Source organism: Talpa europaea, assembly GCF_964194135.1.
Source record: "Talpa europaea genome assembly, chromosome: 3".
Lineage (NCBI taxonomy): Eukaryota > Metazoa > Chordata > Mammalia > Eulipotyphla > Talpidae > Talpa > Talpa europaea.
Window position 1 is genome coordinate 142,128,029 of NC_140069.1, and position 13,472 is coordinate 142,141,500.

Genomic DNA, 13,472 nt, shown 5'->3' on the forward strand with positions numbered 1-13,472 from the left:
ACTGTGGTCTTTGGGGTGGGGGAGGGGAGATGTGGCACACACCTGGTAAACTGCTGGACAGGAGTCCAGTCCTTGGCATCAGGGAAACAGAATTGGGGGATCGCCTTCAGTTGGTCCTCAGCCTCTCTCATGAACTTGAAAGACCTTTCCAGCTGCAGGGAGAAGAGTGAGAGGCGTTGGAGAATGAGGCAGATGCTGGGGAAGGCCATGTCTCCCACCTTCCCACCCGGGGGCCCTCACCTTCACCTCCTTCCTTGGAAGTTTCCAGCTCAGTCTGCTGAGGCCTTTACCCCCAACTACAGTCAGCAAAGGGAAGTGCAGAGAACAAACGCAGTGTGCTTTAGAGAAACGGTCTCTGCCTAACATTCTGGAATATAACTATCAATAAGGAGAAAGTCAGCAGTCCCCTTCCAGAAGACTCACGTATCTGTAAGATCCTCAGATCTGGTCTTCCAGGCTGTGGACCCGGCAAAGCTGCCTATCCTCCTGGCAAAAATTTTAGACTGCTTTTTTTTTTTTTTTTTTTTTTTTAGCAAATACGTCTAGTTAAGTGAAAACACTTCAACCAATTTCAGAGCGTCCTGCATGTGAGTACTAGAAGGAAACTGACACCATCCAGCCCACAGTCTTATTTTCGAGATAAGGAAACAAGCCTGGGATGTGAAGTGACTCACCCAGGACCACACACCAGTGTGGAGGAATAAAAGTGACCTTCTCCCCCCAACTCCCATTAAGGCTTTTTTTAAAATTTTAATTCCTTTTAAAATTGCATTATTTTTACTAAGGTAACTAAGGTTACAACACTAGTCCCACCTCTTCATATATATGTTACCCATTCCCACCACCAAATTACCCCTAATTTTCCACCATAGCCCATGGGACCCCTCACTACCTTGCTCTCTCCTCCTTCCCCCTCTGGAAACATCCATTCTGCTTTCAGATTTCTGGGTTTGTTTTGGGTGAATTATAAAAATGACCTTGATCCCTAGTTTTTGTCTTTCTTTGGTTTATCTGACATCCCATAGAGTGGATATCATCTTGTTTAAAAAAAAAATGAAATAATAAAGTCTGACTTAGAGATTATAGTCAAAGCCCTAAGTTTGCTTACTTTGTGGGTGAACAGGAATCTGGGCTTGTTAAAAGTACCCCTCCGGGAAGCATACTGTACTGACATGGATTGTGTACCGAGAAAGGGCAGGAGGGTGATTCTGCTCTCTGAGGGGGTGGGGCTGGCGCTCTATGTATAAGTCTGGGAAACAAAAGCCAGTAATTTATACTTAGCACAGTTTGCTTACAAATCAATACTTCCAAAGTGTTGGGCAGAAGGGGTGACATTTTGTTGTTGATGTTGATAGGTTTCTAGGTTAAATTTCTTATTTAAATTATTAAATGAAAATAAATTATGCCAAAGTTACCTTCAGTAGTTTGAAGTATCACCAATTTGAAGCAAGTGGAGTCTGAACTTGTGAAGTTGGGAAACAGTAACGTCTAATTTAAATTCTGTTTTTAATGGTTTCAATGTTTTCCATTGATGTCTCACTCTTTCTAATAACCTATCTTTGAACCTCTGCTTCTTAAAAAAAAATTTTAAAGAATTATTTATTTACGCATACAAAAACTGGGGTACAGGCCAGAGGTGCGGGGGGTGTGTGTGAGAGGATTTACCAGAGACAGAGTGGGGAGCAGAACAGTCAGATCTACTGAAATACACTGCTGAGGGGAGCAGCGGGGAGACAGGAGAGGTCTGCTGCGCCATGTGGGTCAGCTCCCTGGCCAGGGATCAAACTCATGCTGCAGTGGCTGAGGATAGCTTCATAGTGCTGAAACTTTAAACTCTGGACCACCAGGGAGGACGCTAAGCCTCTGCTATTAACTGGCAGATAGTTTGTGAGGTCTACAGTCAGAGAAAGGAGGTCTCTGAAGAAAACATTCAAAGGAACAGAGCACCTGCCTGATTGTTTTCAACTTGAAAACCTACTTCTAGCATGAGCCCCCTAGGAAAACTAATTTAATGAAACTGCTACCAATATTACTGGTTGAGACAACTCAATGAATTGATGACTGAAACACCGTCTCCCTTTATAGACTCTAAGCCAATCATTAATTATTCCTCAGCTTTTCCTCTTCAGAATAAGTGGTTTCTTTTCTATATAACGCCTCTCTCTTCCACTCATGACCTAGAAGATTCCAACTGGTCTTGAAACAGTCTTTGAGTTGATGATTCATCAGCTCTGACTGTGGCCAAAGCAATAATTTTGAAGGGCCCTTGGACAGCCTTGAAGAGCAGTAAACACTAGCTGGCTGTAGTTGTTGGGAGGGTCATTACTCACCACAGAGTGAAGGACCCCAAACTGTAAAGAACACACAGGGAAGAAACAAACACATTTCTCCAAAGTGGAAACAGCATTGGAGAACTGAAGAGTGGGTCTGATAGGGACGCAAGTCCCAACACTTTCATGTGGCCTAGTCACCATTTGGATGCATCCACTGGTCCCAAGATCACCAGTACGACCCACACAGATGAGCACCTGTGCTGTCAACACAGGCGTGACCGAGGCACATGTGTACACACGTGTTTTTGTATGCACCTGAGCACATTGACAACAGTGGTACGCGGGGATCTCTCTCACAAATACAACCAACCACAGATGGCTAGAAAGATCCCAGGGTCCGTGAATTGTCATAAGGGTAACTGAGGCATCACACGTTTTAAGGGAACATGGCTGACATGATCTCTTACATGTGGTGTGTCAACCTTGACTAAGAGACTACAGGAGTGGGGTGAAGCTCAAGAAAAAGTTAGAAAGAAGAAAGGAGGAGGAAAGGGTCTGACCAAGAAAGTGAGTGAAGGCAAAGAGATATAAATAGCTGGACATGCAAAAAAGCAGGTACAGAATGATGACCACAATGTTAAAAATTCATGAAGAAACACTGGCCGCAAGCTACGTTTCCAATGGTTAAATCGATTGGGGTCTACCCAGCTAACAGAGCATTATGTCATTTAAAAGATGATGCTTCAGAGTTTATGTCAACTATTTGCAAATAATGATAGATTTAGCAAACATGACACAAAATTAAATAACATACAATCCCAGTGTTGTAAGAAAAAGACACTGAGAAAAGAGTGGAAGAAAACACAACAGCACACTAACAGTGATGGTCTCTGTGGAGGGCCATTATAGGTGTCTTTATATGTTTCTGGATTAGTTCCCTTTTTAACAGTGATTATGCAACTTTCCCCTCAAAAAAATCTTTTAATGTGGCTGTCTAAGCCTCTGGAGAGTGCCTGTGGGGAACCATGGGGTGGGAGGCTGCAGAGGCCAGGCCCGCCAGTACCTTCAGAGGGAACTGCTGGGTGAGCTCCGGCACGTAGGCGGCCCCGGCCTGCTTCTTGTGCAATGACACGACCACGAAGTATTCAAAGAGCTGCCTCTCCTGGTACTCGACGAGCTCCCGGTCAAGGGATGGGTATCTCGGGGTCTGCTTGAGGCGGGACTTCACGTTGACCAGGCGTTGGCTGTGAGCTGGCGAGAGAGAGAGCCTGACGTGGGGGACCTGCACAACGCTGCACGAGGGCGCGTGATTCTCAGCTTCAGCACTTTTTCTAATCTAAAAATGTGTTCCCACATTTAGTAAATTAATACAAAACTCTTCTTTTGGGGATCCTTGCCAAAATTCTGGGAAGAGCAAGATTTGACATGCCACCAGGCTAACTGGGGTGCAGGGGCCTGGAATGTGGGGCCTCTGCTCCGCCATGGATCTGCTGGCTGACGGGGCAGGAGGCCCACTGAAGCCCAGACTCAGATCACCCAGTCGGGACGCACAGGTCCAGGTGCTTCAACGACCTCATACGACAGATGAAAAAGTAGCGGTCCTGAAAGGTTAAGTGATTTTCTCGTGATCACATGGCAATTTTAACAGAAGGGGGTCAAGTGCCCCAGGCCTCTGGAGTCCCAGTAGCGCTGAGCCTTCTACAGGTGTGGAAACACCTAGGACATAATGGAAAGACCTGGAAACGGGGGCCCTGCTGTTGGGGCCGCCCTGGCTCTCTGGAGTCAGGGACTTGGTGACAGAGGCCCATTCTGGCCAGGCACGCAGCTGACCTCCTCTGAGCACCCTGTGGATGCCACTGTCCCCACAGACAGACACTCACACCTCTCCCGACAAGCTCAGACAAGCTCACACAAAGACATTCTGCCTGGTCCCTCGAGGTGGGCAGCATTCTAGTCACCCGCCCGCACCCCGCACAGCCACGGCTCCCCTCACCTTTCAGCTTCTCCTCGGTGTCACTGTCAGACTCGCTGTTCTCATCTGTCACTAGACCAAAAAAAGGCAGAAAGTTGTAAATGTGAATTCTTCTGATGCAGGAAACTTTTTTTTTTAAATTTATGCATACAAGAGCTGGAGTGGGGAACAGAACAGACAGAGCTACTGAAATACACTGCTGAGAGGAGCAGCGGACGAGACAGGAGAGGTCTGCTGCGCCATGTGGGTAGCTCCCTAGTTGGGGATCGAACCTGTGCTGCAGTGGCTGCGGATAGCTTCATAGTGCAGAGACTTAACCCCTTACGCCACCAGGGAGGCCCAAGGAAACTTTTTATATGTGGTAGCACAAGTCCAAGACAGCTCAGAGAGAGGGCTTTCTTCTTGCTTCTTTAAAGGGAATGGCTAGGGCCTCCCCAGTGGCGCAGCGGTTGAGCGCTGGGTTGCGAAGCTGCCCGCAGCCTCTGCAGCACCGGTTCGATCCCCGGCCACCGGGCAAGGGTCCCACATGGCGCGCAGACCTTTTCTGCTGTCAGCTGCTCCCCTCAGCAGTGTACTTTGGTCCTTCTGCCTGCTCTGCTCCCCGCTCTGGCTCTGGTGAATTCTCTCACCCTCCCGCGCTTCTGACTGTACCCAGTGCTTGTATAAATAAATAAATAAATAAATCTTTAAAAAAAAAAAAAAAAAACACCCACAACAGTTTAAAAATAAATAAATAAATAAATAAAGGGAACGGCTCAATGATGTCTGTGCCCGCCTGGTTAAACAGATTTCCAAACTGACTCAGCCCTAGTTCTAGCACGGACATCAAACAGCACAGCCAGAGACGCCACGAACAGGCCTCGGGACCGGTCAGAGCACGCAGCACTGACCCTGCTTGTCGGCTGGGCATGGAGAGAGGACGCGCCTCAGGGCTGAGCCCCGGGCTCCTCGGCGGTCAGTCCCGGGGAGACATTCATCAAGCACCCACTTGTACTCCTCCTTGCGAGCCACCCACAAAGAGGCAGGAGGCATCCTTGGGGGAGGAGGCCCGGCGGTGGGTCCTACCTTTTCCCGAGTTGCTCTCTGTGGACTGCGACAGCCTCTTCACCCGTTTCTTCCCTCTCCGGGCCTCGTAGATGGCATTGATGCGCACCACCAGCTGCCAGACACCGGAGGAGAGGCGCCAGCGTGAGCAGCCCCACCCGTGTGCAGCTGGGCCTCCTTGGCTGGCCATCTCCCAGGGTGACGGAGGGCCAGGGACACGGGAGGGGGGAGATGCTCCCCAAAGCCCTGCTGGCATCTTTCAATCATTCTTTTCTGCCAGACAGGAATGTAGCTGCAAGGACACTAATGGAGACTGCCAGCCCCACTGACGTACGGGTGCGTGGCTGAAATGCAACATCGCGTCTAGCTGGGAGGCAGACCAGCGCAGGGTGGGATGCTGGCTCTCCCTCTAGTACTGTGATGTCACCGTGGTTTGGAATTGCATTTCTGTCCTCTCCCCACTACAGAAAGTTCCCAGGCAGGACTCCTTGGGTGGGATCCATGCCAAAGAATGTCTAAGCAGCCCTAAGGTGAAGCCACCTTCAGTCCCTGCACCCAGGACTCTGTCCTTTCTGCAGAGGCCCACTCACTCCAGGCTGGCGACTTCTCTGGGGCCCAGAAGTCACTTCCCTATGTAGAGGCCTCTTCTAGCACAGCCATCATGTGGCTGAAACCTGGGGCCATCTACCAGGCCTTTCCGGCCCACCCAGGCCTTTCAAGAGCAGAAAAATTCTGAGTTCCCCCTGGCTGGACTTCTAGGCCCAGAGCCACTTTGAAGAATGGGATGAAAACTATAGACAATCTCTGTCCTTCTGATGAGGGCTGCCTTAGTGCACAGGCTCCACACGGTGCCACCTTGACCTTGACAGAGTCTGGGTCAGCACAGGATACAGAGCTCTGCCGTGCGAGGACAGGAGGGAGGGTGCAGTGGGCTTTTGAGGCTGGGCACTGGAGACACATATGCGTGATCTGGAGGGCAGCTAAAGCCTAGAGAGGAATGGCTAAGAGGAAGGCGACCGGTCTGCCAGAATGATTATGACAGAGGCCCTGGCACCCCAGCCTGCTGACTTCACCAAGTTCCCCTGGCCTGTGACACAGTGGGTAGAAAGGCCCAGTGATTTGCTCTCTGCCAGACCCCTCTGAGCCTTCCTCTGAGGGAAGGTAGCACAGGTGAGCATGAAGCTTGTTACCTTGGGTATCTTTCTCTTCTTCCTGCCATTCTGTGGGTCTCCAAGATTAAAGAAAGTGTCATCAGGGCTGCTGGGGGTGGAGGGGGGGCTGGTTTTAGAAGGTGACCCAGTTCCATCCCGACTCAGCTTCCTAGTGTCCAGCAGTTTGAAGTTCCTCCTCTCGGAATTTTGCCGGAAAAAAGCAGGTTTGGACAATGACTGCTGTGAGGGGAAAGGAGAAAAGGGTAAATGAATGGAGGGGTCCAGGTGGGGAGTGATGGCGTGATCCCAGTGATCAGGAGTAAGAAAATGAGCCGCGCAGCTGGCCCGGGATCTGGGGTGTGTGGAGTTAGCTACACCCATAAGGGCTCCCCATAAACACTTGTCCAACTGTGGAAAATTCCATCTGCAATGAATTCCAAGGAAATGGCCCTAATTCCTTCGCTGCCTTGGAATCGCATATCCACTTGTTGGCAACAAGCTGGTATTTGTTTTTATTAGAGATTTAGATTGTGAGTGTGCACCCGAAGATGTTACTTGTGAAAAGGTTTGAGAAGAAAGAAAAGCAGCAAGCAAGCAAGACACAGCACAGCCCTTTCTAAAGCAAGTGGAGACCAGTGGAGGCTGAGTGGGATCACTGGGCGCTTTACTCCAGGCTTGTCAGGGGAGACTTTCTGAGCTTTTGCTCAGAGAGTTTTCTGGACCACAGTGCAGCTACCCTCCATCCTCCATCGGGTCCTGGGGTGACCTCCTCTTTAAACTATAGGACAGGTCAGGTAACCTGCTGCGGGTCACCTGACGGAATCCAGCCACAACTCCTCTTCGTCGCTGTCTCGGCCTTTGAGCTACTATGCCCAGAGTCGAGTGGTTGTGACAGAAACAGGATGGCCTACAATGCCCGGACATTCACAAAGCTGGAGAACGGCGCTCGGCGGGTGTCCTAGAGCACCCAAAATAAGCCACCAAATGTCTAGGGAGCTTGTGTGAGGGGCTGGGGCTGATGAAAGAGAAGACCGGGTGTGCTCCGGGGGAGAGGTGAGCAGGTGAAGAGCACACTCTGGGGACAGGTGGGGAGGTGAGGAAGCGAGACCAGACCAGGAGCATCTTTGTAACTTGGAGAGAGGGCTGGGAAGCAGACGGAAGACATCGAATCATCCTTAGGAGGTCTTGGCAGTGAGGGTGCAAATCATGGGCTTAAGGGGTCAGAAAGCTTTTTCTTAAAGGCCAGAGAGTAATTATTTTCAGCTTTGTGAATGTTTGGGCATTATTAGAAAAAGAAAAAACACAGGTGGGGGCCTCCCCGGTGGCACAGCGGTTGAGCGCTGGGTTGCAAAGCTCCCCGCAGCCTCTGCAGCACCAGTTCGATCCCCGGCTGCTCCCCGGCCACCAGAGGAGGGTCCCACATGGCGCGCAGACCTCTCCTGCCGCCCGCTGCTCCCCTCAGCAGTGTACTTCGGTCCTTCTGCCTGCTCTGCTCCCCGCTCTGGCTCAGTAAATTCTCTTACCCTCCTGCGCTTCTGACTGTACCCAGTGCTTGCATAAATAAATAAATAAATCTTTAAAAAAAAAAAAAAAGAAAAAACACAGGTGATCATAAAGAAAAAGGAAAACCCCCTAATTATGGATGAGTTTCATTTTCTTCAATGTTTTGCTTTAAAAGAAAATTTTAATAGTGAGAATGTTCTGTTTTAAAATATAAGGTATGTTTCTTAAAAACATTAAAAAGTATAATTCTCTGTCTGCAGCAAACACACAAGTAAAGCCCCTCAGGCGCGTGTGTGGTGCGTTTGTAAGCATCAGCACCTGCTCCTTTCTGAGGAAAATCTGTCCACCGGCCCTCACCTGTCTACCGGGACCAGGCACAGTCTAATAAATGAACACCCCAGAAGACGGCACAGGGCCTTGCTGTGGCCGGAAGAGGAGGTCGCCACGAGGGGCTGCTTCAATAAGGGCTTTGGTCCAGATGCAGCCCAGATGGGGCAGATTCTCTATGAATATTTGATGAGCTAAATGGAGGAAGTGGGACAGTCTGCAGCTGTCCCCCAGAACAGGGGCACGAGCCAGACATCCAGATGTGGGAGAGCAGAGGCATGAGCATGGGCAGTCCTGCTGACCATCTGCAAAGGCAAATGGCCTACAAGTGTCAGCGGCAATCGGACATGGGCGTGGGCAGCTGGACAACCCTGCAGGATGCTACCTTTGGACTCAAGTTCTCGTCGACACGATTGCCTACTGTGTTTGGCTGTTTGGGGAACAAAGGATCTGGGTTTTCTCTCTTGGCAGGAAGGAGGGAGAAAAGGGCTGGTAAGTCTTATTTTCTGGTATTAGGGAGGAGCACCCAGCACTGCTCTGGGCAGCTGGTTTTCATTGTTCCTAAGAGGCAATGCACTGTCCTCCCAGAAAGAAGTAAGAGCAGGGCGGGCGGAGGATGTGAAGGGGACAGACAGGCGTGACAGCCTTCCTTCTTGAAAGATTGCCTAAAAGTTAAAGACCTCCATCTGACAATGGAAACACAATGAACACCTTTCCAAGGCAAGTAGAAACTGCTAATTGTCGGTTGCCATGGATCATTCATGATAACATGCTTTTCCATAGGAGGAGAAAACAGCAGTTGATGGGTTGGACAAGTACTGTAGCAATTGATTTGAGTCAGTAAGAACAATCCTTCATGAAGGTTCTATCTTCAACACCTTCAGGAAGGCCGCTGCAGGAAGATTTCCCTTTGCAACTCTTCATCAAGCACAAAGACAGCCCGCCTACCAGCCAACGCTGACCTTGCAAGGGATCCCAGAGAGGGAGACCATGTCCTCCTGGCTGCAGACAGATCCTTCCCCGGGGATTTAAACTGACACCAGGAGCCTGGCTTCCCTGCATTTCATTTCATCAACAACTAAATATTGTATAACTACTAGTGGGAGAAACAAAAGACAGTACTTCACCCTTGAACAGTGGGATTGGGGTGCTGACTACCTGCATAGAGGCGAAAATTTGGTATAACTTATAATCAGCCCTGAATACTCAGGTTCCAAATCCAGGCAGTCAATCAAGCATCACCTGGTTGGCTGAGTCTGTGACCGGGGAACCCAAGGATAGGAAAAAAAACAACATGTGTAAGTGGACCATTATCATTCAAACCCCCTGGTTGAAGGGTCACCTATATATACTTTTGAACCTTCAGAAATTTAAAATTAAATTTTTAAAAATGTAATTAATTTTTTTTTTAATTTTTGCGTAGAAGAACTGGGGTGTAGGCCAGAGGTGCAGTGCGGGGATGGTTGTGGGTAGAAGACTCACCAGAGACAGAGTAGGGAGCAGAACAGGTGGATCTTCTGAAATACACTGCTGAGGGGAGTAGTGGACAAGACAGGAGAGGTCTGCAGTGCCATATGTGGGTCAGCTCCCTGTGGTGATAGTGCTGAGACTTAACCCCTAGACTACCAGGGAGGCCCTGGGGATATTTTTTTTAGATATGCCACATGACTTAAATCAAAATTCAAATTTTCATGGAGCTGTCATAAGGCAGTATATCCAATTAGGTGTGAAATGAAAGCTTAGCCCACCAAGTATTATAGAAAGTGGAGGTGACGGGCTGACCTAGAAACTCCCTGAGGAAGGATGACTGAGCTGGGCCTGGAAGGATGGGAGAGGAAGGTCCAGGCAAAGCCTAGGGCAGAGGCAGAAATAACTTAGCATAGGAGAGGGCAAATCATGGCCCAGGGGCTACATCTGGCCCACCACCTTTTGATGAGGAAGCCAAGAGCTAAGAACATTTTTTACGTGGCTGAAACAAGGCTATTCATATTTCACAGCACATGACAATTTTATAAAATTCAAATGTCAGTGTCCCTAAACAGATTTATTATAACATTCTTTTTTTTTCTTTATAACATTCTCATTTCATGCATTTGTCTGTGTTGTTAATGGCTGTTTTGCCCAGAGTAGTTAGTTACAACAGAGATTATATAGTTACTCACTGGCCTTTTAGAGGAAAGGTGTGCTGATCCTGGGCCTATAACATCCAAAGGGCAGCTGTAGGCTCTGGCTGGAGGGGAGCCAGAGGAACTGTGGGAAATTAGGTAGGAATGGGTGTGCAGAGATCAGAAGGCTACTGAGTGGCAAGCTAAGGAATGTGAACTCAGTCCTGCAGGCAGTGGGTTGAACTAATCATGTCCTAAACGCAGTTATATTTTCTAAATGGACATAGTAGTAAAATCCAATGGGACATTCTGTTACAAATGTCAGTCTTCAACCCTGACCGCCACGTACTCAGACCCTCAGACAACTCCACAAAGGTCCCACTTACTCGTCCCCCAATATCCTCACAGAGGTATTTTTCCACAGACACAAACATATGAATGTTTACACATGTGTGTGTATAAAAGTCTTTCTTTTACAAACCCACAAATGATGGAATCCTATAAAAACACTGGTTCTGAATTGTGCCTTTCGGTCTTATATCTTAGAGCTTATGAAAGGGTATTTTTCTTAACCACCCAGTTTGGGGAGGTTTCTGATGCAGAAGCTAAAACGATGTTGGAGGAAGTTTATTGAGCCCAGGGGGTTCCAGGAGGACTCGAGGCACGAAGGTGGGAGTCAGTGGAGCCCAGAACCCAGACTGCTCTAGGCCAGGGTGCACAGGGTCCCCCTCTCTCTCACTGCTCCCAGGGTTCATACCTTGGTGGATGTGTCAGGGATAGAAGAGGTGGGAGAACTAGGAAAGTTCAGGACACACTTCTTCCCCAGGCAGCGACCGTGTAACTCAATGTCCTCATAAGGGTTTTCCTTCATTGGCGGATCTGCGGTCAGAGAGAGTGGATCAGGAATTAGGGACACTGAGGAGCTTTTCCGCGGGATCTATACCCAACATCTTGGCCTTTTCCTTGCTCTCACCCCCTTCCTCTTAGTCACAGGTCTTGATTTTTACTGGGGTAACCCCGGTGGCCCTACTCTCAGACATGCAAGTTTCGCTGCGCTCCCCCTGGTAGGGCTTCAGCCAATCAAAGTATTCTGAATCCCTGCCTCCGTGGTGACCAGTTGTGCGGGGGGGGGGGGGGGGGGGGGGGGGGGGGAGCTCCCAAGCTAAGCCAGTCACTGCAGGGCGTGCTGTTGCGCAAGGTGAACAAGCTGTGGAGAGCGCTGTGGTCAGAGTGGGCCTTGGGAGTCTGGCAGGGACCCACAGGACACAGGGTCCCCTGTCCCCCAGGGAGGGGCACATTCCAGGGAGCCATTGGCAGCCATTGTGGGGTCATGGGCACCCTGCTGAGAATGGAGCAAACGTGAGACATAAGAAACTTAGGAGACAAAGCCATCCTGGTCCCATGAGCTAACTAAGTCTCTTCCTTGTTCAGCCAGGTCTCTGTTCCCTGTACTGAGAGCCTCCTGGGCAGCACACCTGGCTGAGAGAAGTCACGTCCCACATCCACTCTGGATCTGGGAAACCTGCTTTGGCAGGGACGCAACGCCAGCAACCTGGTTACTGCCGTGTGAACAGTCTATGGTGCAATTCAACAGCTCAGCTCAAGCACAGGCCTCTCCTCAGTCTCGTGTCTCCTGGTGCCGTGGAGGTTGTGGGACTGACGTTCACGTGCACGGATGTATGTGCATATCTGCCCTACTGGTCCCTTGCATGTGGACATGTGGGTTTGCCCCTCTCACCCCTTTCTCAACCCCCCAACTCGCCATTCCCCTAGCTCCAACACAGGCAGACACCGGTCTGAGCTCACACTTCACTGAAACCTATGAACTTCCCTGGAGATTATGTCACTCACCAAACACAAATGCAAACACACTGCATCCGAGCCACCCTTTGGAATCTGCGAGCTGGCTGCAGCTACTTTTTAAACAAGAGATGTTCGTTGTAGTCTGAATTTTGACGTTTGCTGCTACCCTCCTGCAGTTTCCAAAGGGTGTGGTAGTCTTCGACCTTGCATGCAGTGAGCCTCCCGATGCACCGAGCATTTGTTACGAGCCAGGTGCTTTACTTCTGTCTTCTCCAACCCTCAAACAACCCTGGGAGGTAGCTATTATTCTTCTTAATCCACAGGTGGGAGAAAGGAAGTTCAGAGAAATGAAGTCACCAGCTCCATGTCGTGCAGCTGGCCAGCAGCAAAGCCAAGAGTCAGTCCCCCCTCACCTCCTACCCATCTTCTCTGCCACCACGGGTCACTCTCCCACCCACCCACCTGCCCTGCTCTCTCATTCGAGAACAAGTATGTCTCAGCACGTGTGCTTCAAGCCGCCAGCACCATGTCCTCTCCCCTCCCACAGACAGACTGACACACCACGCCTCTCACCTAGGATGTCCTCGTAGACGTTCTCTTCCGATAAAGTGCGTGTGAGCCCCAGCTTGGTCTGCGCGTACCAGTCCACCCTGCTGCTCTCGGACGAGGACTGCAGCAAGTCTTCAAACTCATAGGACTTTCTGGGTTGCACGAGAAAAAAATCCAGGCATTTGAATCAAAGAAGGTTAGTTCGGAGAATACACAGCCCAAATGTTTGTTTTTGTTTTTTTTTTTAAGCAAAAATGTTTATTATTGAAATCTACTGTTTCTTGCAAGGTGTGAAAATCCTCAAATGTGAGACATGGCTTTTACTTGCGAGACATGTCTGTGCTACTATGTTCAGCAACGATGGGAACGTGTACATGTGAACTACATCCCAACGTTGTGAGCACATTCACACACAGAAGAGAGAAAGGAGGGAAGGAAACGAAATCTGCAGCTGCTGTCTCTGCAGATGACAGAGGACGCTGGGGCGGCTGCAAGCACCTCTTCGCTTTCACTTTTCCGTCTGTTTCCAGTGTTCTATGATGTCAACAGGGCTTACATTAGGTCATTAGAAAGAAGCAGTGGCAACCATTTCAGAGCTGACTGGAGGCCTGGGCGCCTCCCTCGCCTTTACCACGTGGTTAAGAGCAGCAAGAAACCCAGAGGCGAGCTGAATGAGACACCCCACCCGCTCCTCAGAGATCTGCTCAACTGAGACTGGGTCCCCGCGTGACCTGGCTCGCTCTGT

General features: G+C 49.7%; 1 protein-coding gene across 2 annotated transcripts in view; it reads right to left on the minus strand.

Moving 5' to 3' along the window:
- Window positions 1-13,472, minus strand: part of DENND2A (DENN domain containing 2A) — a gene marked incomplete at its 3' end in the record, with an annotated part of 49,973 nt that overhangs the window by 24,103 nt on the left and 12,398 nt on the right. The window contains exons 2-8 of one of the 2 annotated variants that reach the window (XM_084229961.1): window positions 12,752-12,879; window positions 11,133-11,254; window positions 6,480-6,677; window positions 5,311-5,404; window positions 4,267-4,317; window positions 3,337-3,524; window positions 43-152 (exon numbers count right to left, since the gene is read on the minus strand). In XM_084229961.1, the coding sequence (XP_084086087.1) occupies window positions 43-152; window positions 3,337-3,524; window positions 4,267-4,317; window positions 5,311-5,404; window positions 6,480-6,677; window positions 11,133-11,254; window positions 12,752-12,879 (891 nt within the window). Of the gene's footprint in view, window positions 1-42; window positions 153-3,336; window positions 3,525-4,266; window positions 4,318-5,310; window positions 5,405-6,479; window positions 6,681-11,132; window positions 11,255-12,751; window positions 12,880-13,472 lie in introns of both variants that reach the window. The other variant, XM_084229960.1, reaches the window with a different exon arrangement.